Source organism: Candoia aspera, chromosome 1 (assembly GCF_035149785.1).
Source record: "Candoia aspera isolate rCanAsp1 chromosome 1, rCanAsp1.hap2, whole genome shotgun sequence".
Classification (NCBI taxonomy): domain Eukaryota; kingdom Metazoa; phylum Chordata; class Lepidosauria; order Squamata; family Boidae; genus Candoia; species Candoia aspera.
The window spans coordinates 216,735,047-216,761,411 of NC_086153.1; the positions used below are offsets into that span (position 1 = coordinate 216,735,047).

General features: G+C 40.3%; 1 protein-coding gene across 3 annotated transcripts in view; it reads left to right on the top strand.

Moving 5' to 3' along the window:
• Positions 1-18,545: 18,545 nt before the first annotated feature.
• The window catches only part of OSBPL11 (oxysterol binding protein like 11), a 60,753-nt gene continuing 52,933 nt past the window's right edge, over positions 18,546-26,365 (top strand). Inside the window, exons 1-2 of one of the 3 annotated variants that reach the window (XM_063288750.1) lie at positions 18,546-18,702; positions 19,244-19,405. In XM_063288750.1, the coding sequence (XP_063144820.1) occupies positions 19,254-19,405 (152 nt within the window). In that variant the 5' untranslated portion in view covers positions 18,546-18,702; positions 19,244-19,253. Of the gene's footprint in view, positions 19,406-26,365 lie in introns of all 3 variants that reach the window. The other 2 variants (XM_063288749.1, XM_063288752.1) reach the window with 2 other exon arrangements.

Genomic DNA, 26,365 nt, shown 5'->3' on the forward strand with positions numbered 1-26,365 from the left:
ACGGGGGGAGGGCTTAGCGTGTGGGCTCTCATTGCATCAAGAGAGCAGCAGAAGCGGCTAAGGTACGGCGCCGATACCTTGAGCACGCGGTGGGCAGGGTAGAATCGGCCCACACACTCGGACTCGGACCCACACAGGCAATTGCAGAGAAAGAGGACACCCTCCTCCTGAGGTGGGTGCCAGCTCCGCTGCTCTCTGCCGAGAGTGAGGGAGCACCCAATGGCTGCACGTTCGAACTTTCTCCCGTGCGCAGTTGGCGTTTCCTACTCATGACAGTGGCTGCAGAAGGGGCGAGAAACAGTCGAGGGTGTTTGGAAAGTGGAACTCTTCACTCCCTTTGTGGTCTGCTTTATGAGCTATTGATCCCATGAATCAACAGCTTTACTCTCAGAAGTCCCTGATCTAACTTGGGTTGGTGCAGTTATTTACATTCGGAGAACTGGAGTTCACTCTGTTAGAACCAGCGTTCTGCTGCAGAAGAAAAAAGGGTTAACGATATTTTTATTGCAATTTGTATATTTCGGAATATGAGAACAAATGTTTCATGTTTGTTCCAAGGGATATTAACTATTCTTCAGAAATACCAAATCTTTTGTTTGTTAGATTTATATCCTGCCTTGTCTCCAGGAGTTCAAGGTGCCTTACAAAGAAGCCTGCGATTTATCTATTGAGCAACAGACCTGTGAAGAAATTTAGGCTGAGAGGAGCTGTCTCAAGGACACCTTATAAGCTTCCAAGTCTGAGGGATGGTCCCCCAGTCCTAGTGCAACACCCTAACAATCACACTATACTGAATTATAGAACAGTGACACCCCAAACTGAAATATGACAATTATTTTCAATAATTAAAATTGTATTGTATAGCATTTCAAATCAGTCTTTCTAAGTGGAAGAGGAGAACACACTTTGCAGGTTCTGTTTTCAGCTTAAATACTCCAAAACTAGATGAAGTATCAGATTTGAAGATAAGGGAAATTTCACTTTTAAAACCAAAAGACAATGCAAATGTAATCTTAATTATGAGTGCTAATCATTATCTGGACCTTCATACATACATCTCTGTGCACTGAACTTTGGTTCCTTGATTAGTTAAGAATGCCTCTCTGCAGAAGGGCAATGATGGGATGAGAAATAAATTTGCACAAGAATGATAAAACTAATCTCCTGGGTTCAAGGGCCATTAGGCCCCTGAATCATTCCAAAGTAATAAAAAAGATGAGTACTTTCTATTAAGGTGAAAATTATAGGATTTGTTTTTTGGAACATTTGTCTATATATCAATTCCTGGTGAACGTAATTCAACATGGAACCTCCAGTTACATCTCACTGTCACATTCTGGGCACAAAGAAAAGGCAGTAATAACCTCCCGTGTGTCCTGTTTGTGAACTTCCCATGTTCATCTATGGAAAAGGAAGAGAGTCAACGTGGATCCTTTGATCTGAAGCAACAAGGCAGCTCTTACATTCTGAAGCTCTGAAATTTCTAAAGCAACAAAGTGGTTCGTAATCATATCTTTAAGCCTGTGAACATTGGAAGACATCAGTTTCAGCCTATATTAAATTGCTGGCAAAGTCATATTCGGTTGAAGCTACAGCACATTGCCTACAGCAGCTTCCCCCAGCCGAGCACTCTAATTTTCCGGCCAACACAACTGAAATGTGGCTGGTTAGGGGAGGAGAGCTAAGGTGGGGGCTCAAGCAGCCTTCCCCCACTTGACATGCCTGCAGGCAAATCCATATCACCTGCCTGGGAAAACTGATCAAGACCATCTGAAAGCAAAACTCTGCTTGTAGGGCACTGCTGGAGGAAGGAAGAGGGATATTGCTTGTTGACTTGCTCTTTCTTCTCGATTCCCAGGTGCCTGCCCCTGGGGATTTGTTGCCCACTCTGACATTTTCAGAGAAGCATTTCTCTGCACCATTTGATGGCATTTTCATCAGTCTGTGTTTCCCGATTCTGTTATTAAGGAAGACAGGTTGGCTGAATGAGTCATAAAGGGTGCTGTAATGCCAACAGAGCTGAGCAAACTCTTCCAATCATACTTGTCCAATCTATTAATACTATATACTTCCGTTCAAGGTTGTAGTCTCTTTCTAGAGCCATAATCAAAACCCCTTAATATTGGTTACTTACCCCTTTGAGTAAGATGGATAAACGTCAGTCAAAGGTTGGACACTTTTCCCCCACCTCTTCCAAACCTTGTTTCTGATAAATGTAAATTCTAACTCACACGAAGGTTGCAAATATGAAAACCAGACTGTGGTGTAGTTAATCCATGTTAATGAACCTGAAACAAGCAGTTCAACTTTTATGTGTTTGTCTGGTGTCCATATTTCAGTAATAAGTCCATAAATTAATGATGTGTTGGGATAGTATTATGTATCCCTATAAACAATAGGTTGCTAAATGAAAAATGGGATTACATAGCATGCTAACTTACAAAATGTAGTTTACATACAACAATGGCTGGATACTAAACTAGAACAAAATAAGTCACTTTTTAGGGTTTAATCCCACTTGCAGATGCGCCTGATGGGAAGCAAATTAATCATAATTTTTTTTTTAATCTGTTCAATCATATCTGATTCTAGAGACTGCCTGGACAAGTCCCTGCAAGGTTTGTCAGAAGTGGTTTGCCATTGCCTGCTTCCTAGGGCTGAGAGGGAGTGATTGGCCCTAGAACTCACAGTCTCCCCGTTTCTAGCCTGATGCCTTAACCACTACACCAAACTGTCTCTCAATCATTATAATAGTTAAATGTAACTTGGTGTAAAGTAATCATGTGAGCTTGCTCACCTAGGAAGAAGCCCCATTGAACACTACAACAGGTTCATATAACATGCCAAACCAACATGTGCATGCACCTGACCATTGTGGTTTCAGAATTATGGGTTTTGGCTTTGTGAAACATGTAACACAGCCAATTTTGGCTTATTCAATAAACCATGGTTTAGTCCAATATATGAACCAGGTCCTATCAAAAACAACACAGAAATGTCACAAGGAAACTGTCATGACCCCGTTGCAAGGCACAAAGAGCCTCACAACGTGGATCATGATCATTAAGAAAGAGAGGAAGGAGATAATTAAATCAACACTTGAACCAAGCACCCAAAGCACCCACACCCATGGAATCATATGCAGCTGAATAGTAGAACTTCAGATAAGCAGCGATAAACCGCACCTGGTGCCCTGGAGGACACACCTGAACCAAGAGGACAAGGACAGCACCGGGAAAACGCCCACACAGCCATCAAGAAACCCATCAAGGGGGATTGGGGACAATCAAGGGTGGAGGAGCACGGGACCCCGCAAGAGGGTATAAACAGGGCGCCTCACCACCGCACCCCCGTTCCTGTTTTTCTCTCTGTCAGTACCGTTTCAATAAACCGGAAATCCTTAATCCCTATTAAGTGAGTCCGTGTCTTATTCGGAGCGAGGCTGACCCTGACAGAAACTGGTTATTCATTCAAACTGGTTATTCATTCAAAATCCCCCCTTTTAGTGGGAGATGGGTGGTTATAGAAATGTGAATAATAAATAAATAAAATTATTCTTATCATCCCCAGGCAGAAAAAGAGTCTAATTAGTACATAATCACTTTAATGTTAAGTCAAATGGACAGATGCTTCATCAGATAAACGAACCCCCAGATCTTTACACTGTACAAAACCTGTTCTTCAAACTGGGAGATCAGTGATGTTCATGCAGTGTAAGGGATTCTCATTCTGGTCAAAGAAGGCAACACAGACATTTTATCTGCTGTAGATTCCCACCCAGCAGTGATGCCTAGACAACATTATTATTCCTGCTCAGTCCCCGAACCACACAGCAATTCCCTGTGCCTCCTCAGCAGTTAATCTGCGGAGTATCAGAACCACAATTGAGGCCTGGGAAATTAAGTTAGAGTGGGTGGCATATGGCAGATGTAGAGATTCAGTGTTGCCATAGGAACTGGTGTACAAAAATTAACAAGTAGGAGTAGTAAGAGCAAAGCTGTTTGGAAAGTAAAAGCATGTGAAGAAGAAGAAACTCAACACATTTGATGTGGCTAATACAGTAATATAAATGAACAAGGCTGGAATGAAAAGTAATGCTTCCACCTCCATAACTTTAGTTTAAATAGGGACATTTTGATCAATGAAAAGGAAAATAATCCTTGAGATGAGCTCTTTTGCTACCTGTATTTATTGATCCACATAATCGCCACCATTCATTACACAGTTCTGCCAACAATGGACAGGTTTCTTAAAGCCATCACAAAAGAACTCCATGCTTTTTCTCTCCATCCAGGTCCTTGCAGTCCTTTCCACCTCTTCATTTGGATCGAACAGATGCCCACAAAGCTATTCCTTCAATTTTGGAAAAGGTGGAACTCACGTGGCACCAAATCTGGGATGTATGGCAGATGGGATAAGATGGTGAGATCCAACTTTGCAATTACTGCTGGGGTGGATCATAAGGTATAAAGCCAGCATTGTCATATTATATCAAATTGTGCTTCTGGTGCTTCTAAACTCTGCTTAACTGTTGTTTCAAAGTTTTGAGTGTTGCACTCTCTGTTCATAGTGTAGCCAAGTTGAAGAAAATCCATCTATGTCCCAAAATACTGTAACCATGAGTTTTCCTGCTGAAGCTTGAGTTTTGAATTGTTTCTCCACAAGTGAAACTTTGTGACAGTATTCCATGGACTGAAGCTTCATTTCCAGGTCATAATGGTATGTCACCTTGCAAGGCAGTCAAGACAGGAAGCACACCCAGATGAACTAATTCAACTTTATTGCAAGGTTTCATTAACAGAATCTTGCAAGTCTGAAGCTACATTTCTCCCCTGTTGGCTTTACAGCCCAAGAAACTAGGGAGGATCCCTTCTGAGACATTTGCCACAGCCACATTCCTGCTGCCTCTTATCCAACCATTCCTCTGACTGTGGCTCTTCCCCGTCTCCCAAGGTTATTCCTACATACCATTACATAGTGTGAAGTTCCTTGCAATTCTTAGAGCGTGACAACAGTTGCTGGCAATTTTCCACCCCTGAAGCTTTCATTTCTATGTCAGCATGCAAGGAACCTATCTTGCTCAAACCTTCCAATATTGAAGAACATCAGTAATGTGACCCATACATTCCTGTGAAATGCCAAGCCTGACAGTGATTTATTCTCAAGTGATCCACTGATTATCCTTAATCAGTTAATTAACTTTTTGCATGTGAAACTCATTGGTTGCTGTCACAGATTGTCTCCTTCATTCTTGATCACACAAATCAGCTCTCCCCAGTTCATCATCTTTACATGTTTTAGTCCAGCAGTGCACACTATTCATGTCAACACAGTCATCACCATTAACAAGCCATATTCAGTGGTGAATTTTAATTGGAGACTTCATCAGTAGTCAAAACTTAAGCCATAACCATGGCTTATATTCACAATAGATGGGTTCACACAACTTGCTAAGCCATGAGTGCTTTGATGTTGTTTTAGCCCAACAATTGTGATTTACCAACTATGATTCTGTCATAGCTAGTTATACAAATACAGCCAATAACATTTATTCAATAAACCTTCAATAAAGAAACTATGGAATAGCATGAGGTATGTTCCTATGTTCCCCTCCATCTCCAGGCTTTAACTTAACCTTTTTTTGAAAGAACAGTTAATTTCCCCACAGTAATGCATGATGATTTGTTTATTTTCCTTTATTCTATTCTGACTGCATAGTTCTGGCAGATTTTTACTGTTCTCTAACCCATCCCTTGGAGGCAAATGACAAGCATAAGTGAGCCACATTTATAAACTTTCAGCTTTACCCCTCTGGTAGCTAGATGGTTGTTATCAAGGAAACATATTTTAAATTTCTCCAAAGCACACTAAAGCACAAACCATAAAAACCCTTTGGCACATCAGCAATTGAATTAAGTTTGCTGCATACTCTTTAAAAAGAGCATGGAGTTTGTAACTCTGTAAAGTTGTTTGCTATATTTTTAAAGATTCATAGATCTGCATACTGTATCTAAATTAAATGATCTGGTGCAAATTAGCAATATACATTTTAAAAGTAATTGTAGAGATGTGGGCAATATGTTTCAAGTTCCAGTTTAACATGTTCCTTACTTCAATCAGGACCCATGTGGAAAATGCTAAACCAGTGTTTTTCAGACTTGGCAACTTTAAGAAGTGTGGACTTCAACTCACAACAGGGAATTCCTTGAGTTGAAACCCACACATCTTAATGCTGCCAGATTTGAAAAACACTGTGCTAAATGTTTACCTTTTGATAAGGTCTCCCTTGAATCAAGCTCAGCCTTTGGTTACCACATGGACACATCCATGTAATTTTCTTGGCACCAATATGGTAGTGATCTGCAATTGTCTTCTGTTGTTGTTGTTGCTGTTAACTTCCTAGTCTACTTTTCAGCTCTGGACTTTCCCCAATGGTCTCACATCCACGTACTAAGCAGGTCCAACCTTGCTTAGCTTTTTCAAGAACTACAAAGATCAGCTACTGATGCCACCTGCTGGGCTTTATCATATGGTATCTGTCACTAAGTGGAGAATTGAGTATAGGTTGCTGTACCTATGCAATTAAAGCCAGTATTTTCCGTTTACCTTTCTTGTCCATTGGGATACAAACTGCTGTGAAATGCTCTGATGAATCATTTGACGAGAGACCCAGTGTTTTGTAAAGATTAAGAGTTGTAAAGGATTGCATGTCTATAGTAAAGTCCACCTTCAGCCCTGGAAACTCACTATCTTTAGACCAGTCATTCTTCTGGTCTTCTTCAATTTACCCCACAAGTCTATAGTGGGAAAAACTGGAGGAAGGAGTGCTATATATATTACCTTGAGCTTAAGAAATTAAATAACATCAAACATACCCTAGAGTTTTGCTCTTCCTTACTGGAGGTTACTGTTTCCTGACTGGATTCACACATTATGCTAAACTGAAGAGCATGTTCTCCTAACACATTTAGTCACTGAGGTTGGTTAATGGGGACATAGGTGCTGCCATCTTAACATCATCCTATACAACCCCCTAACTTCCATTGTGATTTAACTGAGATTCAGTATGCGACTGGAATCTGGAACAAACATCTTTTATGATTAGATTGAAATCTGAGATCAAAATTAGTTGATTTCAACTTCTGGGTGAATGCTAGCAATGTTGTCTGAACCCAGCCATTGTTGTTTCTTAAACTGAATTCTATGGAACTCCAGTATTCCCAAAATAACTTGAAGGTGTTCCGTGTCCTAATGCTAAAATCCAACATTTCCTGGTGGAGTTTAGTTTCATTCAATTTCAGTAGGCAAAGAAATAGCCTATTTATTCATAAATGAAATGTGATAGTGGCAGAACTCTTCTCAAATTCCACGTTGATGCAGTGGAAAGTGTCACCACTAAAAATATGGATGGAAGTTCATAGAGATTATGAACTTTTAAGGGCAAAGGCTTTGAAGATCCCATCACCTTTTCCTTCACTGTAACTTTGTGAAAGTGTATTATCAGCACTCACTGTGACCAAATACTGAAATACATGTAGCCTGAATGTTGTAGCAACTTCCTTTAACAAATTCCACTCCAGACACTGATGAAATATGCCATTCTAAGCAAACTTATACATCTATTAAGATTTGTAATTGATATATTAAAGGTAAGGGAAAATCAAAAGCAGTAATAAAAAAACAAATATTCATATTACTTTGAAGACATGGATGTAGGTATATCCCATTAAAAACAATATAGAGGTTGGTGTTTTGTTGCCTTGAAAAGTAAGAAGCACTGACTCTGGTATGTATATTATTACCCTGCTGAGCATCCTGGAAGAAAAATTACATTGTTATCGTGTATTATATTGGGCCTTACAATGAGTAGTGAGATTTCTTTTGCATTCTAGAAGTTTAAAGTAGCAGAGAGCAGAGATAAAATTCTTTCCAAGTTTTTGTATCAAATGTTAGCTGCCTTGTGTGCTCTTTAGCAAACTGCAACCCTGGACCTAGCAGCCATTGTGTGTGTGTGTGTGTGCGTGTGCATGCGCACGCCTTTGTCATTGTTGACTCCTGTGAACTGCCTGGACCAGTCCCTGCAGTTTTCCTGACAATGTTTTCAGAAGGGGTTTGCCCTTGCCTGCTTCCCAGGGTTGAGAGAGAGTGACTGGCCCAAGTCATCCAGCTGGCTTCATGCCTAAGGTGGCACTAGAACTCACCATCTTCCGCTTTCTAGGCTAGTACAAGAAAGTCCATCTGTGTTCCCAATACCTTTTATCACAATCTGTGACTTTTAACACCTAGCAAGCAGATGTTCTAGAAATAGGCCTTTCTATAGCATGAGTGCTTGACACATATTTCATAGCTATCGGAAAGGAGCCCAACTGCAAATCAAAAGGTGACAAAGCCAAAAATGAAAACATGAGTCCTGTTCATGCAGTTATTGTTGAATGTGCAAAAGGATGCATGTGCCCATTCTCAGTTGCTTGCCACCTCCTTAATATGAATGTTAAAAATTAGCTTTATCAGGAAAATAATGAATAGTGTAAATCCTATCACCAAACAAGTGTGTGAGTCACTTTTGTACACTGTACTAATATATTTGTACAGTATATATATACATACATACTGTACATACATACATACACACACACAAGTATATATACTTGTATATTGTATTAATATTTTTAGGAAATTCCTGTGCCACAATATTAGTTTTGCCATTGAGTTCTCCCATTTGATGAGGTTGGTGGTTAAAAAGTTATTTTTATCTACAAATGTCCCTTCCACCCACTTCTCAGAAGTGTCATGCCTCATGTTAACAGATCTCCTAACTCTCTCACACTTTTTTTCCTAACTTTTAAATAAACCTTGAAGCCTCTACCTTTATTACAGCAGATGTGCAGGGAAAGAGGATATTTCACTCTCCATTTCACTTCCTAATCTGGATCAACCCCGAAGTAGCTGTTAGCTTTCCAGCTCATAAAAGACAAGTATCTGCACTGTGCATTTGTATCGCTCACTCCTAGATGCACAGTGAGCGGAATACTCCTAAACCCCTTGAACTGAATCTAAGAACATTTGAAGCTGCCTTAGGCCTCAAAGCTTCATGCAGTCCTTGAACATCTTAATATGTGGCCTGCAGAGCTTCCTCTAGTCCTGGGGTCTTGGGGGCATCTTGGGGGGTCAAAAAGGCCAAGATGGCAGTCTTGCTCCCTTGTGTACTGACCCAAACCAGAGAGCCTTGCTCATGACACTGCAGTATTGTTGAAAAGTGATGGTACAATTTACTTTAATGTAAGTCCTACAATTGGCTTAACATCATTTCAAAAATGAAGACAGCCTCCCAAAGGAAAACCATGTCTCCCCAAAAATGGTTAAGTTCAGCTTCTGGATCACCAAAAGATTGCACACAACGTTGGGGCATCTGGAAATCATGCACAGGCTGAGTTCACACAACACATTAGGCTAAAATGTATTTTATGGATTAGTAAGGTATAGGAACCCAGGTACTTTAGGCAATTCTATAAGCCAATGTTCAGTTAATCAAGGTTTAACATATTATGAAATTCAGCCATACTGTTGACAGTCACCTATAGCAAATGGTATGTCATCGTTTGTAAACTAGATCAAATATTTGCTTGAAACATTTAATCTCTCATTCCATAGGTATGCTCAGCTCTTAAGGCAACAGTGGACAACATAGGACCCTCCATGTTGTCTATAGTTGCATTAAGAGCTGAGCATAATGTTAGCTCAACTTCAGTTCCCATCAGCTCTACCCAGCAGACCTAATAAATGATGATGGCAATTGCAGTCCAAGTGCTGCTTTCTTAACAAAGTGCTAATTTGTGGGAGATTCGCAGTTCTCACTATGGATCTTGCCTTATTAGTGTTTTTCTAAAAAAAATAAAAATAAAATGTTTGGGTTTTGCTCTTTCATGTGTAGTATTTAAGCTGATCAGGAGAGGGCAATAGTAGCTAAATAAAATAAAATCTCATTCTTTTTTTTTCCTTTTTTTGCTTTTAGAGTATTCTAGATCCCTCACTTACTTAAATCCCTCACTTAAATCCCAAGGTTAGATGTATCTGCATCTACAAAGATCAGAATCGTGCAGGTATTCCCTGTGACACAAGTGACAGTTGGACTCTGAAGAAGCAGGATAGAGAGTACTGATGTTGGAGGAGACTCCTGAGAATACCATGAACAGCCAAGAAAATAAACAAATGGATCAGAGTTCTCACTTGAGGGATAAGTGACCAGTCTCAAATTATCTTACATTTGAATACATTGTGCAAGTATCTAGCTCTCTGGAGAAGGCTCTAATGCTGGGAATGGTGGAAGGAAATAGAAGAGGACAACCAGCAGCAAGGGGGATGGACTCAGTTACAATGGTGATGAGTGCACCTTTGGAAGACCTGAAAGGCCAGGTTAGGGACAGATCGTCATGAAGAAAATCTGTTTATGTGGTTGCTAAGAGTCAACTAAGACTTGATGGCACATAATCAATTTAAAGGCAGCAATGGGTAGATTCTGCAGCTTTGTTCCCCCATCATTACCAAACATTGGCTGCTATGGGGAAAAACAACCATTAACGGTAGGTTGCCTGGGATGGAGGCTTTAGCTATTTTTAAAGTTGCCTGAAAAGGTCACTGGTACAATGCTGCTCTGTGAGGGTGTCTTATCATTAGGGCTGTTTCTGAAGATGAATCTAGTCCTCTTCTGAGCACTGTACTGTACCTGTTTCCTAAAACAGCCTGGCTGGCAGGTTGGGTGGACAGAGGAGGAACACTGTGGGGTGAATTAGGAGATTGCTTTCTGGTGCAATCTCCATCCTGAATCAACAATCAACCTGTACCTGTCCTCCACTCCATGCTGGCTGTATTTTTTTGTCACAAGTTATGGTAGAAAAGCACAAGATCTGTGTCCAGAAATAGACCAAGTGACAGGTCACCTGCAGAGCAGAGGGTTTGTGAGGAGCATTCAGGTGCTCCTTCCTGATTCACGACATGCTTCTTGGCTGCACCTGCAACCTGGGAGTTGAACTATAAAGGGCAACAAGTAGCCTTCTTATTTGTTTCTCCCCTACTCCTATATATCCTAAATGGGTAAGTGCTGTAAGGGAATGTTGGTGTTAGCAGCAAGTGGTCACAGCTGGCACACCTGGAAATAGTCCATGGAATTGAAATCATCATCATCTCAAAATGGAGTAAGTAAAGGCAGCATGGTAGATCCTGGTTCTCTTTCTAGAAGTGGTCCGTTCTCCAGAGAAGACTAATCCTTTTCTTTTAAAATACCAGTCTAACACTCTTTCAAAAGTTAGCTAAATCCCTGACTGCATCATCATCACAATCTCAATGAGGCATCCTAGATCATTTGTATGGCAAGCCTTGTGTGGGTAGAAGGGGAAACATTCATTGTATATTAACACTGAAAAAGCTAAATATGAATTTAGGCAGCCTCTACAGTGGGCTGGGGATGACACAAAGACAACATTATGAGGTTATCCTTTAAAAAGTAGTGAGGCATCTTTTGTCATGGTTAGCAGGATGTGAGGATGGGCTCATAGGCTGGGTTCACAAAAGATGCTAATCAAAATGTCTGATCAAGTTGCAAATCAAATATTACTGTGAATCAAGCTTTCTTCCTTAGCAGGTTATACAAACAAAAACATAGTGCTTGCTACGCTTTTTAATTGCATTATGTAAATCCAACCAATGGTGGTTTATGGTTAATTGCGCCATGATTTGTATTGGATGGACAATCCACAGTGAATGGACTGCTTGCAACTTCCAGAGCACCCTCAAAATAGGCAGGGCCAGTATTTATTATTACATTGGACCATGCTTTCTGCTGCCTTGTGGCCAAAAGCACCCCTATATACAGGCTTCCTGGCTATACCTGCTTATTTTCACCAAGAGGCAGTAGGGGTGAGACATCTCTCCCAGCAACTACCATATGGAAGTGTCACCCCTTTTTTTTCTTACTGTCACGATGCTACTGCTGAGACTGTTAGAGACTGCTAACAGAGACTAGAAACTGCTCTAGCCAATCTCTTAAAACCCAGAAATTTCACCAGATGTTGAATGTATGGTCAGAGCATTCAAGCTCAAATAAGAGTACCTGTCCAGGAAAAAATAGAAGTAGGTAACTTCATCCTCTAGAAACCTTAAGATACGTATTTCGTTCCTTAACACCCACAAAAACCTACTGTAAATTCTCCAAAAACCAAAAACTTTGGTCTTGTCCAGTCAGGGAGCATCACAGCAGAATTGGCCATACTCTTCGGCCCATGGAGGCCAAAGTAATTTTTAAAAATGCAATCCTATCAGCAAAACAAAAACCAAAGCCTTATATGTGTCTGGCTTTTTTTTTTGGTCCCTTCGAATCTGTGTTGACTCCTGACAATTGCCTGGACAAGTCTCCATGGTGGTTTTGGCATCATTTCAGAAGCAGTTTGCCACTGCCTTCTTCCTAGGGCTGAGAGAGAATGACTGGCCCAAAGTCACCCAACTGGCTTCATGCCTAAGGCAGGAGTAGAACCCACGATCTCCCAGTTTTTAGCTTGGTGTCTTAACCACTATACTAAACTGGTTCTCTACCTATGAATAAGCTCCATTAAATCAGTGCTTCATCAACTTTACAGCTGACCTGTAAACCTTTATTAATTAGAAATTTAAACAACCTTGCCATGATATGAAGAACCCCCCCCCCATCTCAGATAAGATCTTTTTCTTGTGACATGTAAATGCAGAGCAGCCATAGTTTCTGGTTAAATTCACTGCATGAATTTGGAACCAACAAGCGACCTTAGTTTCAAGTTCTGGTTAGTGTTAACTAGGAATTGGGGTGGACACATCCATAATCACTGAACACTTCTCCAGTTGTGGTGGTCCAAGTCATTGACAGTTCAACGGCTTGTGGTAGTATAGCTAACACCTATGGGCAGAATGAAATAGACTGAATTGTACGAGTTAAGAATTTGGTAACATTTTCTTGGCTTAGAAGTAAAACAGGCTCAACAGAAATACTAAAAAATAGAGTCCTCATAACAGATCAGACAGGTTTGGCGCACTATAAAATAACTTACTTTCCCTTGGCTCCACCCAGTAAAGCTGCTAACTTATATCAGCATCCTGGGAGCTCCCTATTGTTAAATATGCTAGTACTTTTAGTATGTCTATTATCATTATTATAAAGTAAGGCTTAACAGTAGATTACCTCATCATACTCTCAGTGCAATTCCCTGCCATAGCTACTCCTATAATCATTCTTACTGAGACAAGGTCATTATGGCTGGCATGATTTATAACTACTGGTCTGACATATCTGAGCCACTGAACTACTGGGGCAGTATAAAAGCATACACTCTAAAGGCTTATGAGGGTAATATAAAAACAATACTTACTCTCTTTAATACATATTCTTGCAAGTAAATGTCTCTATTATTTATTCAATTTGTTTGAGATAAATGTATTTATTCGGAAGATGTATATTCCAGGTGTTGCATTTGAAAGCAGTGATCAGACAAGTAGACCAACACAATAAAACACAGTATAAGCCAACAAAATAAAAAGGCAGCATGTTAAGAACTCTTAATAGGAAAGGTAGCATAAAAAGCTAACACTGAGGAAGAAGTGTCCAAAATTTGGCCAGGTATTATAAACAGGAAGCATTCCATTTGGAAGCAGGGATAAAAAGCAGTACTAGAGGTTTTGGATGGTAATATTGGATGAAAACTATATTCACAGGGTTTACACTGTGGTGAAATATAAGATCTCTTATGGCCACTTGGATTTTATAGTTATAGTTATATCTGATAATTGTATTTATATTTTAAATGTTATTTATGGTTATTGTTTTACTGTGCTACTTTTATTGAAAACCGCTCAGGGTCTCTCTCTTTGGGGGAGATGGGCGGTGGCAAAATTTGAAAAATAAATAAATAAAATATGTATTTTGAAGATAAAACTTTAAAAGATGACTTAGCAAGAAGTGACAATGGGACAGTAAGGAGAAAATTACCTTGTGTGCCTTAGTAATACTGGATGAGTTTATGCATTGCATGGAGCCTTAATTATCAGATTTTAGTGCAATGTCTGAAACGTATCCAGGAGGATAAGCTTAATTCCTGTCAGTGAAGAAGGCTGATATGGGGTCAACTCAGGGAGGGGAGAGTGGGGGAAAACAAGACTCTGATAGCAATGCAGCACATCTCCCGTTGAGACTTCTGTTGCCTGCAGAAAAAAGTTCCACCATTGCAGCAGCAGCAGCAGCAGCAGCAGCAGCGCATTTTCATCAGCAACACGCCCCACAAGGAGGCATCTGAAGCTGCGGGCGGCCTCAGATTCACTGACTCCAAGCTCCCTGCATTTGGTTCAGAGCTGATGCCAAGCTGGCACAGGCAGAAGCATGTTTCCACCTGATGGTTTTGAGAGAAGGGAAAATATCAGGGGGACCCTTAAAAAAGATGGACTTGGGAGGACTTAGGTAGTATAGGACATTCTGCTATGAACCTTCCTACCCTTTGGACTACTTGTTCATTGTTGTTGTTTATTCGTTTAGTCGCTTCCGACTCTTCGTGACTTCATGGACCAGCCCACGCCAGAGCTTCCTGTCGGTCGTCAACACCCCCAGCTCCCCCAGGGACGAGTCCGTCACCTCTAGAATATCATCCATCCATCTTGCCCTTGGTCGGCCCCTCTTCCTTTTGCCTTCCACTCTCCAGGGTGGAATCAGCATCTTCTCCAGGGTGTCCTGTCTTCTCATTATGTGGCCAAAGTATTTCAGTTTTGCCTTTAATATCATTCCCTCAAGTGAGCAGTCTGGCTTTATTTCCTGGAGGATGGACTGGTTGGATCTTCTTGCAGTCCAAGGCACTCTCAGAATTTTCCTCCAGCACCACAGTTCAAAAGCATTGATCTTCCTTCGCTCAGCCTTCCTTATGGTCCAGCTCTCGCATCCATATGTTACTACAGGGAACACCATTGCTTTAACTATGCGGGTCTTTGTTGTCAGTGTGATGTCTCTGCTCTTAACTATTTTATCGAGATTTGTCATTGCTCTTCTTCCAAGGATTAAGCGTCTTCTGATTTCCTGACTGCAGTCAGCATCTGCAGTAATCTTTGCACCTAGGAATACAAAGTCTTTCACTGCCTCTACATTTTCTCCCTCTATTTGCTAGTTATCAATCAAGCTGGTTGCCATAATCTTGGTTTTTTTGAGGTTTAGCTGCAAACCAGCTTTTGCACTTTCTTCTTTCACCTTCATCATAAGGCTCCTCAGTTCCTCTTCACTTTCAGCCATCAAAGTGGTATCATCTGCATATCTGAGATTGTTAATGTTTCTTCCAGAGATTTTAACTCCAGCCTTGGATTCCTCAAGGCCAGCTTGTCGCATGATGTGTTCTGCATACAAGTTGAATAGGTAGGGTGAGAGTATACAGCCCTGCCGTACTCCTTTCCCAATCTTAAACCAGTCTGTTGTTCCGTGGTCTGTTCTTACTGTTGCTACTTGGTCGTTATACAGATTCTTCAGGAGGCATACAAGATGACTTGGTATCCCCATACCACTAAGAACTTGCCACAATTTGTTATGGTCCACACAGTCAAAGGCTTTAGAATAGTCAATAAAACAGAAATAGATGTTTTTCTGAAACTCCCTGGCTTTTTCCATTATCCAGCGGATATTGGCAATTTGGTCTCTAGTTCCTCTGCCTTTTCTAAACCCAGCTTGTACATCTGGCAATTCTCGCTCCATGAACTGCTGAAGTCTACCTTGCAGGATCTTGAGCATTACCTTACTGGCATGTGAAATGAGTGCCACTGTTCGATAGTTTGAACATTCTTTAGTGTTTCCCTTTTTTGGTATGGGGATATAAGTTGATTTTTTCCAGTCTGATGGCCATTCTTGTGTTTTCCAAATTTGCTGGCATATAGCATGCATTACCTTGACAGCATCATCTTGCAAGATTTTGAACAGTTCAGCTGGGATGCCGTCGTCTCCTGTTGCCTTGTTATTAGCAATGCTTCTTAAGGCCCACTCAACCTCACTCTTCAGGATGTCTGGCTCTAGCTCACTGACCACACTGTCAAAGCTATCCCCGATATTGTTATCCTTCCTATACAGGTCTTCTGTATATTCTTGCCACCTTTTCTTGATCTCTTCTTCTTCTGTTAGGTCCTTGCCATCTTTGTTTTTGATCATACCCATTTTGGCCTGGAATTTACCTCCAATGTTTCTAATTTTCTGGAAGAGGTCTCTTGTCCTTCCTATTCTATTGTCTTCTTCCACTTCCGCGCATTGCTTGTTTAAAAATAATTCCTTATCTCTTCTGGCTAACCTCTGGAATTTTGCATTTAATTGGGCGTATCTCCCCCTATCACTGTTGCCTTTTGCTTTCCTTCTTTCTTGGGCTACTTCTAGTGTCTCAGCAGACAGCCATTTTGCCTTCTTGGTTTTCTCTTTCTTTGGGATGTATTTTGTTGCCGCCTCCTGAACAATGCTGCCAACTTCTGTCCAGAGTTCTTCCGGGACCCTATCTACTAAGTCCAGTCCCTTAAATCTATTCTTCACCTCCACTGCATATTCCTTAGGAATATTAGTGAGGTCATATCTAGCTGATCTGTGGGTCTTCCCTAATCTCTTTAGTCTGATCCTAAATTGTGCAAGAAGAAGTTCGTGATCTGAACTACAGTCAGCTCCAGGCCTTGTTTTTACCGACTGTACAGATGTCCGCCACCTTTGGCTGCAAAGGATGTAATCAATCTGATTTCGGTGTTGTCCATCTGGTGAAGTCCATGTATAAAGCCGTCTCTTAGGTTGTTGGAAGAGAGTGTTTGTTATGCAGAGTGAATTGTCTTGGCAAAATTCTATCAGCCTGTGTCCTGCTTCGTTTTGTTCTCCCAGGCCATACTTACCTGTAATTCGAGGTGTCATTTGACTGCCCACCTTAGCATTCCAGTCTCCTGTGATGAAAATAACATCTCTTTTAGGCGTGTTGTCCAGTAGGTGCTGCAGATCCTCATAGAACTGCTCTACTTCAGCTTCTTCAGCATTTGTGGTTGGGGCGTATATTTGGATCACTGTGATGTTAGATGGCTTGCCCTGAATTCGAATTGAGATCATTCTGTCGTTTTTTGGGTTGTATCCAAGCACTGCTTTCGCCACTTTACTATTAATTATGAAGGCTACTCCATTTCTTCTGTGGTCCTTTTGTCCGCAGTAGTAGATCTGGTGGTCATTTGATGTGAAGTGGCCCATTCCAGTCCATTTCAGTTCACTGACGCCCAGAATGTCTATCTTTAATCTTGACATCTCACCAATAACCACATCCAATTTGCCCTGGCTCATAGATCTTACATTCCAGGTTCCGATGGTGTGTTGATCCTTAGAACATCGGATTCGCCGTTCACCACCAGCACCGTCGGCCGCTAGCCGTCCTTTCGGCTTTGAGCTAGCTGCATCATCACGTCTGGGGCTAGTTGAGCTCATCCTCTGTTCCTCCCCAGTAGCATTTTGACCATCTTCCGACCTGGGGGTCTCATCTTCCGATGGTATACCGACATATCTCTGGTTGTACTGATCCATTTAGTTTTCACGGCAAGAATACTGAGGTGGGTTGCCATTACCTTCCCCAGGGATCGCATTTAGTCTGACCTCTCTGTCATGACCTTCCCGTCTTGGGTGGCCCTTCACGGTTTAGCTCATGGCATCATTGAGGTGCTCAAGCTCCAGCACCACGACAAGGTAACGATCCTTTGCTGAAGACTTGTTCATTACACCACTGATTTGTTAAAGTACCACCACCACGATCTGCTTAACATTTTACTTTTAATTAGCATATTTATTTGCAGATATAGTATGCAATATTCATTTATTATTTATTGTAAACTGCTTCCCAGTTTTTAAAAAATCTGGAAGTATTCTACAGTATCTGGCACCAGAAAACCGTGCTTACCCAATTGCATCTTTCCTGAGCTGTATAGTCTGGGGTATAATTGTAGTATCGTTGTATATATCTTGCTAAAGTCACAAAAAATCATTTAAAAAAAAATAAAATAAAATAAAAAATAAAGGCATGCTATTTAAAACTATTTTTCTGGAAGGCGAAGCTAAAATTAGACATCAGTGAAAAACAGCTTGATGCACGAAAGAGGGTTGCACAATAAATGATTCAGCCCGTCACGAACGAATCCCGCGCTCTGGAACTCCGCCCGCGACCTTTTCTTCCTCCACCACATTCTGGCCAGAAAGTCATCACGTGCAGAGACGGGAACTACAATCAACTGAACGCTGACCTCAGGCAGGGAACGGCACCCACAGCCTCTGGCTCCAAAACTCAGTTAATTCCTGAACGCTAGGTCTCTCTCCCCCAAATAACACCTACATTTAATTTACTAATTATGCGCACGCACAAAAGAGGGTGCCTATTTTCTTGCTTGCTCGGCTTTTCCCGGCCGGAGGATCTCTGCCCTTACTAAAAATGGCGCCATCGACACCATCTCCTTTTCTCAGGCGGACAAGGCGGTGGGGTGGGGTTAAGGCTAACCCGGAAGGGGTGGCGACCTGCTGCTGCTGCTGGCCCGGGGAGACGGAGCTCGGCCGAGCCGGGCGCGCTCTCCTACCTTGGCGGATCCCACGGGAGGGCGTGAGGAGCGGGCTGCCCTGCCAGGCTGAGGATCCTCTGGGGGAGAGGAAAGTGGAGTTGGTGTTTTATGGTGAGGCCAGCCCCAGCCACCTCTGGGTTAGGGTGGAGAAGGGCAGGGGAGCCGCCTTGAGCCTCCCCCTCTCCTTGCGCTGGAAGCATCCTTCTCTGTGCCCGGGCGAAATCTCCCCAGCTAGAAGAGCCGCCGCCCTCTTTCTCCTGCCAAACGCTTGAACTCTCTCCCGAGGAGACTGACGCGAAGCCGTTCCTTATTCATCTCCCCACACTTGTTTACCCGTCCCAGAGAGCTTGGGAGTGCCAGGCTACGCCTCCGCCCCAGCCACCCTCCTCGCCGGAGTCTGTGAGGGAACTCTCCCCTGCCCCCTCCCCAGTTGAAAATTATCTTCTCCCGAGACCTCTCTCACGTCTCCGCTCCAACTTGCCCTTGAGCAAAAGTTTCCTTTCAGGCTGACACTGAGGATGGCTTCTTTTTAAGGGGTTGATGACATTTTTGTTCCATTTTGTCCTGCCCCACTGTGGCACTAGTGCAGCTCTGATTTGCCTTCTCCCACCCCTGTGGGTGGGGGTGGTTTCATTTCTCCTGCCATGCAAAGTGGGGAGTCCATGCCAGCAGCTACAGTAACAGCTATGAAAGTGTCAGAGAGTGAAGGCAAGTTGGAGATCTTGCTCCCAACCCAAAACTGCACTGGCAAGAGCAGCGGCAGCGGGCTCAACAGCAGCCGAGGAGGAAGCAGTAGCAAAGTGTGGCAGTACAGGTACGTACTTTAACTGGAGCCAGGTGGGAACAGCATGTGTGAATCCAAGGTTGGATGGCTGTGACTTGCTCTTATAAAAAGGAATGAGTTGGTAAGCATGCACTTAAAAGGATCGTAGAGTTGGTAGCAGTGTTTTGTCCCACTCCCTTCAAAATCCTGCGTACACTATAGGTTATAGTCTGTGCTCTGTAAAGTGGCAAATGCATTACTTCGTGCTTTTCCAGGCAAGGAGGCATTCTTTCAAAATCCTTTCCTCTGGACCCCCAACAGGGGAAGGGTACTTTCAAAGTTACATGTTTCAAAAATGACATAATTAAAACAGGTCACAAATGGTGAGCAGATAAGTGACAAGGACTTGTGAAGGAGCAGTAGGGCAGAGGGCTTTGGTGTGCTTCCCGTTTTTCAGAATGTGGGTTTGGCTTAATATGTCAGAACCACTACACAGAGGAAGTAAACTGAATCTATTATAATCAATTCATGCTTCTCACAGAAATGGCTCTTGTGTATAGTGTGCTTTTGCAGGGATGTCACTGTTCAGAGAGAACATTTGTATAAATATGCTGAAATATGATACATGCTGTATGGTTTCTGCAGTATATTTACTAATGTATCTTTCGTAATCACACTGTGGGGTACTTAGTTACTGTATATGCAGCAGACACCCATATGAGATGGACTTTTGTGTTTCCATTGTAAGAGCCATACCTGTTATGTGTTTAGGTGTATTAATGAAAATAGGAAGGGTAAAGGCAATGAAATAGCAATTTGTAAACCTATAGATTGTGTTTATATGTTACGCTAAGCCACAACTTCCTTTAGATAATAGAATGATTGCTAAATTTACACACTGTATAAACCAGAACCAAGCTAACTTGTTATGGCCATTAAGGACAGGGAGGTGTGATAGAACAGGAACTACTTCTTGAGTGTATGTTTCTGAGTCACTAAATCTGGCACTGGAATTTTTGGAGTAGGCTATTGTGCCTGCTTTCAGCCAAAGTTCGCCTTCAGTCTGCACTGTCTATATATCATGAAATTCTGGTAGGATGCGAATATATTTTTGTGTGGTGGACTAAAAACTGGGAGACAGTGAGTTCTCATTCTCCCTTTGGCATGAAAGCCAGCTGGGTGACTTTGGGCCACTCACTCTCGACCCAACACACTTCACAGGGTTGTTGTTGTGGGGGGAATAGGCAGGGGTATTACATACGGTTCCTTGTATTATACAAAATAAATGGGGGTATAATATATTTTTTCTATTTTGAGTGCCGCAGATGTGGTGCAAGTACAAGTTTTGCCAGTTACTGCATTCACAGTTGTACCTTGGTATTCTGTAAATCTCACAGCTCTTTTGGGTATCACTTTATTTACAATTTCTCAAATTTTAGCCAGCTCTCTATTATAATTAAATGAAAGTGATTTAAACAAGCATTTGTAGTTCAATCATGTTTTATTATAGTGTGGGCATCTAAAATATGAACACATTGAAAATGCTGTTAATACAGGTATTTTCAGCTTCCTGTTAACTAGCATTTGCCTTAAAAGTTTCAGAGCTGTGTTACAGTTATTTTGTTTCCTTCTGAGTATTAATATTTGCCCTTTTCCTTGAAGAAAGGAAACAAAAACATTAATCTTGTCAGTGTGTGCCTTTCCATGTGTTATGCTAATTTTATTCCTAACTTTTCTACTGTTGACTAATATAGTGGTATATAATATCTCTCAGGTTTTATAATGAAACAAAGCAGATATTTTAAGGCACATAAAATATTTTAATAGAATATTAAAGTAGCACTTTAAACATGAAAATGATGCCATCAACAATTAAAAGGCTGTTAAAATATGTTTTAAATTTAAAGCCTTTTAAATTGTCAACAAGGTCAGTTCTCCTAATTTAGTATGGAATGCATTTTAGACACACGAGGTGGCTGTAGAAAAGGATGAAATTGAAAAATTGATGATTAACCTTTATAGACATCTATTATATGGACCAATCAGTTATTCCAGTTGAAGTATAATTTGATCAGAAGTTAGTAAAATTAAAATTGTTAAATAGTCTAGAATTTAATTAGCTGTTAGGTTTGCCTGGCTTTTGAATCAATGCTGTATGTAAATTAGTCATAATTTCAGAATACCAATCGGATTAATTTCTGAATTGTAAGGTTATATTTGTTCTTTAAGGTTACAATCATATCCATATTTGCTTGGTCCTACAAATCCAGCAAAATTTAATTCTGAATAAAAGGGCACAGGCTAATATTAACACATGTCTACCTTTTCAGTGACTACATTATTCCCTCTGGGATTTTTTGGTTAGATCTATTGTTTAAAATAGTGGTGAAATAGTATACACAGGAGATATTGAAAAACTGGCAGGATATTGGTTATATTTTGGTTCAAGCTTTCTATAGCATGTTGATTATGTGCTATCAAGTCGGTCTTGATTCTTAGCAACTAATTTGTGCCTAAAATGGCTTGCAATACATAATTACCAGTATCCATAGATTAATAGATACAATCAAAATAAAATCACCAATCATTTCAGGCCGCATCAATTAAAACAATACAAATAAACTGCTTTTATTCATGAAGTTAGAACTAATCAGAAATAAAAATGAAAATGGATTACCTTCAGAGGGAGATAAATCTCCATTACGCAAAGGAAATCTGGGCCTTCCACAGTTAACCCTATACGTATTGGCAGCTATACCATATGCCTATGGTAGACTTCCCCATGGAGAAGAGACTTGGATCTCCTCTGTCTAGTTAGGAAGGGCTATGGGAAAACAGTTAATTTTCCATTGAGCCTTAAATCTCACAGGATTTACCATGAACCAGTAATTATTTCTTGACCTAAGCTACTTTACTGAATTTTTGATAACAGAATGAAAGCAGGATTGGAATGATATGAACTGCTTGGGCTTTTTGTAGAAATAAAATAATAAGAACATTCCATTTTTTTTTTTTTAAATAATACATTTCGGAACAGTGAATCAATCAGTGTACAAAAGGGATCTAGAAAAATGTAGAACAATAGATAACATGCTGTAAATTTCTGAAAGAACACAGAAATGATTTATTTATAATAGATGAAAACTATAAATAGTTGATTGCACAATATTATTTATCACAATATGCCCAAAGTGAAAAGTGTGATGTTATTTGCAGTTCTATGTCCTTTTGTAAAAATACAAGAGGATTCATGTTTTACTTGTCTGATAATTGAAAGTCAGTGTAAGCAGTCTGTCAAATTTATCACCAATAGGTGCCATTAAAAAAAACCCTGCTATCACACTTGAATGCTCTAGACATGAGGTTAGAAAATCTAAAACCATGAAGTCTGACACTCAAGGCAGTTCCAAAAATAGTACTCAGCACTTGCCTTTGATTTACATTTTGAGCAAATTAAATGTCCCATGTGAAAAACATAGCTAGAGGGAAAAAAATGCAAAAATATTTTGATTTTTTTCTAACATGAATGCAAATGGAAATTACAATAATGTAGTTCCAATAACTATTCTGTCATCATCAGGCATTTGAACATATCTGCTGCAAAGAAAACACTAGGGGACAAGATAAAAGTTATATTGACTTGAATATGAAGTTTAATATCCTTTTGATAAGAAATAGCTCTGCATCTACCTGAAATTGCATGGCTTGTTGAATCTGAGCATGTTGAAAGAGAAGCTTACTCTAACTTTAATCTTAAATAAAAGCCCATCTTTGAATTTAAAAAGATTGTGTGAAGTTAAAACTCTGCTCAACACTTTTAGTAGAAGTTCAGTTTTCAGGAGAAATGTGTTTATGCATCCTTCATAGTTGCCACTAGTTGTCAATGGATACAGCTAAACTCACCAGAAATTAATGAGGAAACAAACAAAATCTCTTGTTTCAGAAGTGGACTCCTACCTTGTCACTCCCCTGACAAGCCAGAGTCTGAAGCCATTGTTTGACATAGGTTTCTAATTCCTGAGTTTGTTATAAGAATGACAAATCAGGGTATGGTCTTGATCATAATGAGAGTTTATGGTTTCTGAATAATTAAGCTCTACTTGCTGGTAAGAAGAACCAAACCAGCAGGATTTGATTACTGTACTGTATGTTCTTGTGACCAGTAAACCAAAACTCTTTTTGCAAATTTGACTATTGTTATGTCTTGTATGAGCTGTTGGATGGGTGAATTATTTTCCTACCATTTGACAATGCACATTTCAATAAGGCTTGATGAAGTGTCCTGAGTTTCATCTTTTTTTGTTGTGAGATTCCAGCAATTGTGATTTATTTCCCTTTGGGGCAGATTAGGTTGTTGTCATCAAAAACTTTGAAGATTATAATATATGACACAGCTTGGCAGTGCAACATTTGTAGGCACCACATCTTATGTGATTCATCACAAATGGTAGGCCCCCAAGTTAGATTAGAATGGCTGAAATCTTGCAAGACTTTGATATTACTGCCAGAGATCTTGTGAAATTTTGGGTGAGCATGCCAATATCTTGCAAGATTTATGAATTTCACGAGAGTATAGTTACTTTTAAAAAAATACTTTGATTTTGTTTCTCATACCATAGGCAAAGCACAGTAGCTACATGGAACATTAGTGGTGCCCAGACTATAGGATGGAAACAGTGGTTTTATTAAACCATGACTAAACAAACCATGGCTTGACATGATGTCTGCATGGTGCAGAGACAATCTATGCTGTCAAGTTTTCCAAGAACCTAAGAATGATATTTTTTAACTGAACTTGCTTTCTGTAATCATATCAACTTAGTATCAACTGATAGCAATGGCAGAAGTCAATGACACCTTGTTGACTATTTTTATAGATAATATTTTTTTCATTTAATAGGCAGACATTCCAATCTTGCTCTTAAAACCATAGCCATGTCTAGAAACTAGATAAATGTATACTTTTTCTATTTAAAAATATCAGTTTTTAAAAAGCAAAATGTTCCTAACATTGGCTTAGGCCTATGAAAGGGTAGCATCTAAAGAAGCAAACAGAAAGTTACAGTCGTATCAGCCAAATGGTTAGTTACAGTTTTTTGTTGGCATCTGCTTAAAACGCTGTCTGCAGAATCTGGTAGACTGCAGATAATAGAAGGACATTGTGTGTTTACTGCAGGCAACGATAAATAAAAATACAGCCTTCCATCTCTGTATGAACTGCTTGGCAGTATACAACCTATGAATCTGTGAATTCTTTCTCTGCAGTAGGGTGATCTAGATATAAATTTGCTTTAAAAGAATGCATAGATGGTTCTTGGAAAGAGACAAAATACCATAATGCGGATTTCTAGCTCCTGTTCCTGTGATGCTATAGCTACATGGAGTGTTCTATTTTGCTACTATTTCTGATGAGCAGAAAGAATTGTTATTCCTGTATCTTAGATTACTTTAAGAATCATCATATTTGGACTTAATTGGCCATATATTGCAAACTGACCTTGACAAAGGTTCTTGAACAGATGAAGTTCTTAAGTAGATGGTTTAACCTGTGACTGAAAAGCAAAGCAAAGCAAAGTAAGTCCTACAACTTAAAACTCTCCGTCTGTTCTCTTTAGAGAAATGCATAGTGTTCGGGACTCAGCTTTGGGAAATGGCAGTATGTCAGTGATAGAACATAGATTTTGTACACAGAAGGCCCTATTTTCAATCCCTTGCATGTTTGGGTCGAGCTAGGAATAGCTTTGAAGAGTCACTTCAGTTAATGCAAAGTAGGACAGGGGAACTTCTGACCTGCAGGACCTCCCCATTCAACCTAAGTAAAAATTCTCCCCAAAGCCTCTCCCCTGCACACAATAATTACTGATCATGGAGAAGAGACTCGGGTTTTTTTTCATCACCAGATCGGTCCATATATAGCTTTGCAAAAGGCAGCCCAATTCTCCATGCACAGAGAGCCATAGAATGCTCTAACTGTGGAGGAAGAAACTTAGCTTTTTTTTCTTCCAAGGCCATGTTGTTCTGTTTCTGTGCATGTAAATAGAAGAGCCCTTTCTCCATGGAAGGATAAAATTTTGATTCAGCTGTGAAGGAAGTGTTGTTCTGGATAACAAAATCACTGTTTCCTGAATGGTAGTTTGGAAGAAGCTTTGAACTAGACAATGATGTTATGAAACGTTTGGGAGGTGACCTGTGAGACAATTAGCCATATACCCCAAAACAGTTTTTCAAGTGATGTTAAGCTAACTGGACAGTAACTTGACCTAACATAAGGCATCTTTGTATGATTATATTCCCCATCTGGCACTTACAAATGTCCTTTGCCACTACTGTCTGAAATTATGTGAAAAGCTGGAAGTGCTATTAGAAGTAATATTTTGAATCATTAAAATGCTACAAAGAGATTGCTTTGCATCTGTATGTTTTTCATTTACAAATGGATTGCTGCTGGATTGAAATTCTTGTTATTGAAAGGTTGATGTTAACCTTGAAGATATGAGCCATAGCAGGGAATAGGCCACAGGAAAGAATTATGTGGAGTCCTTATTGAAGTATGGCTGATAGCAGGTGATCATATTAGCTTTGCAAACATGCCCTCAAGAGTTAATAGATTGCATGCTCATGCATGCATCTCTTCATTCCCAGCCAGAAGGAAAAGGATAGCTTTTCATAGTATACAAAAGACTCTGGAGTCTCAAGAGCACATGGGGAGAAAATAGTATTGTACTCTTTATTGATTTCTTTTCTATCCTTTACAAAACACCCTTTTTACTTTCTCTCACCTTGTAAGTCACCTATATAAGCTCTAGTTCTGAATAGCAAATAGTCAAGTGTGCAGGTTCTTATTTTCTTTCTCTCCCTACTCCTCCTTCCCCAACATATGATTTAGAAAGGAAAGAACAAAGCAGGGCACCTCATTATTTGTACAAGCAGTTTCCTGGCTCATAACAGAGTACTCATTTTTAAGTGTCCCTAAGGGTATAAATGAGAGTGGTGCATAAATTTGCCATTTTA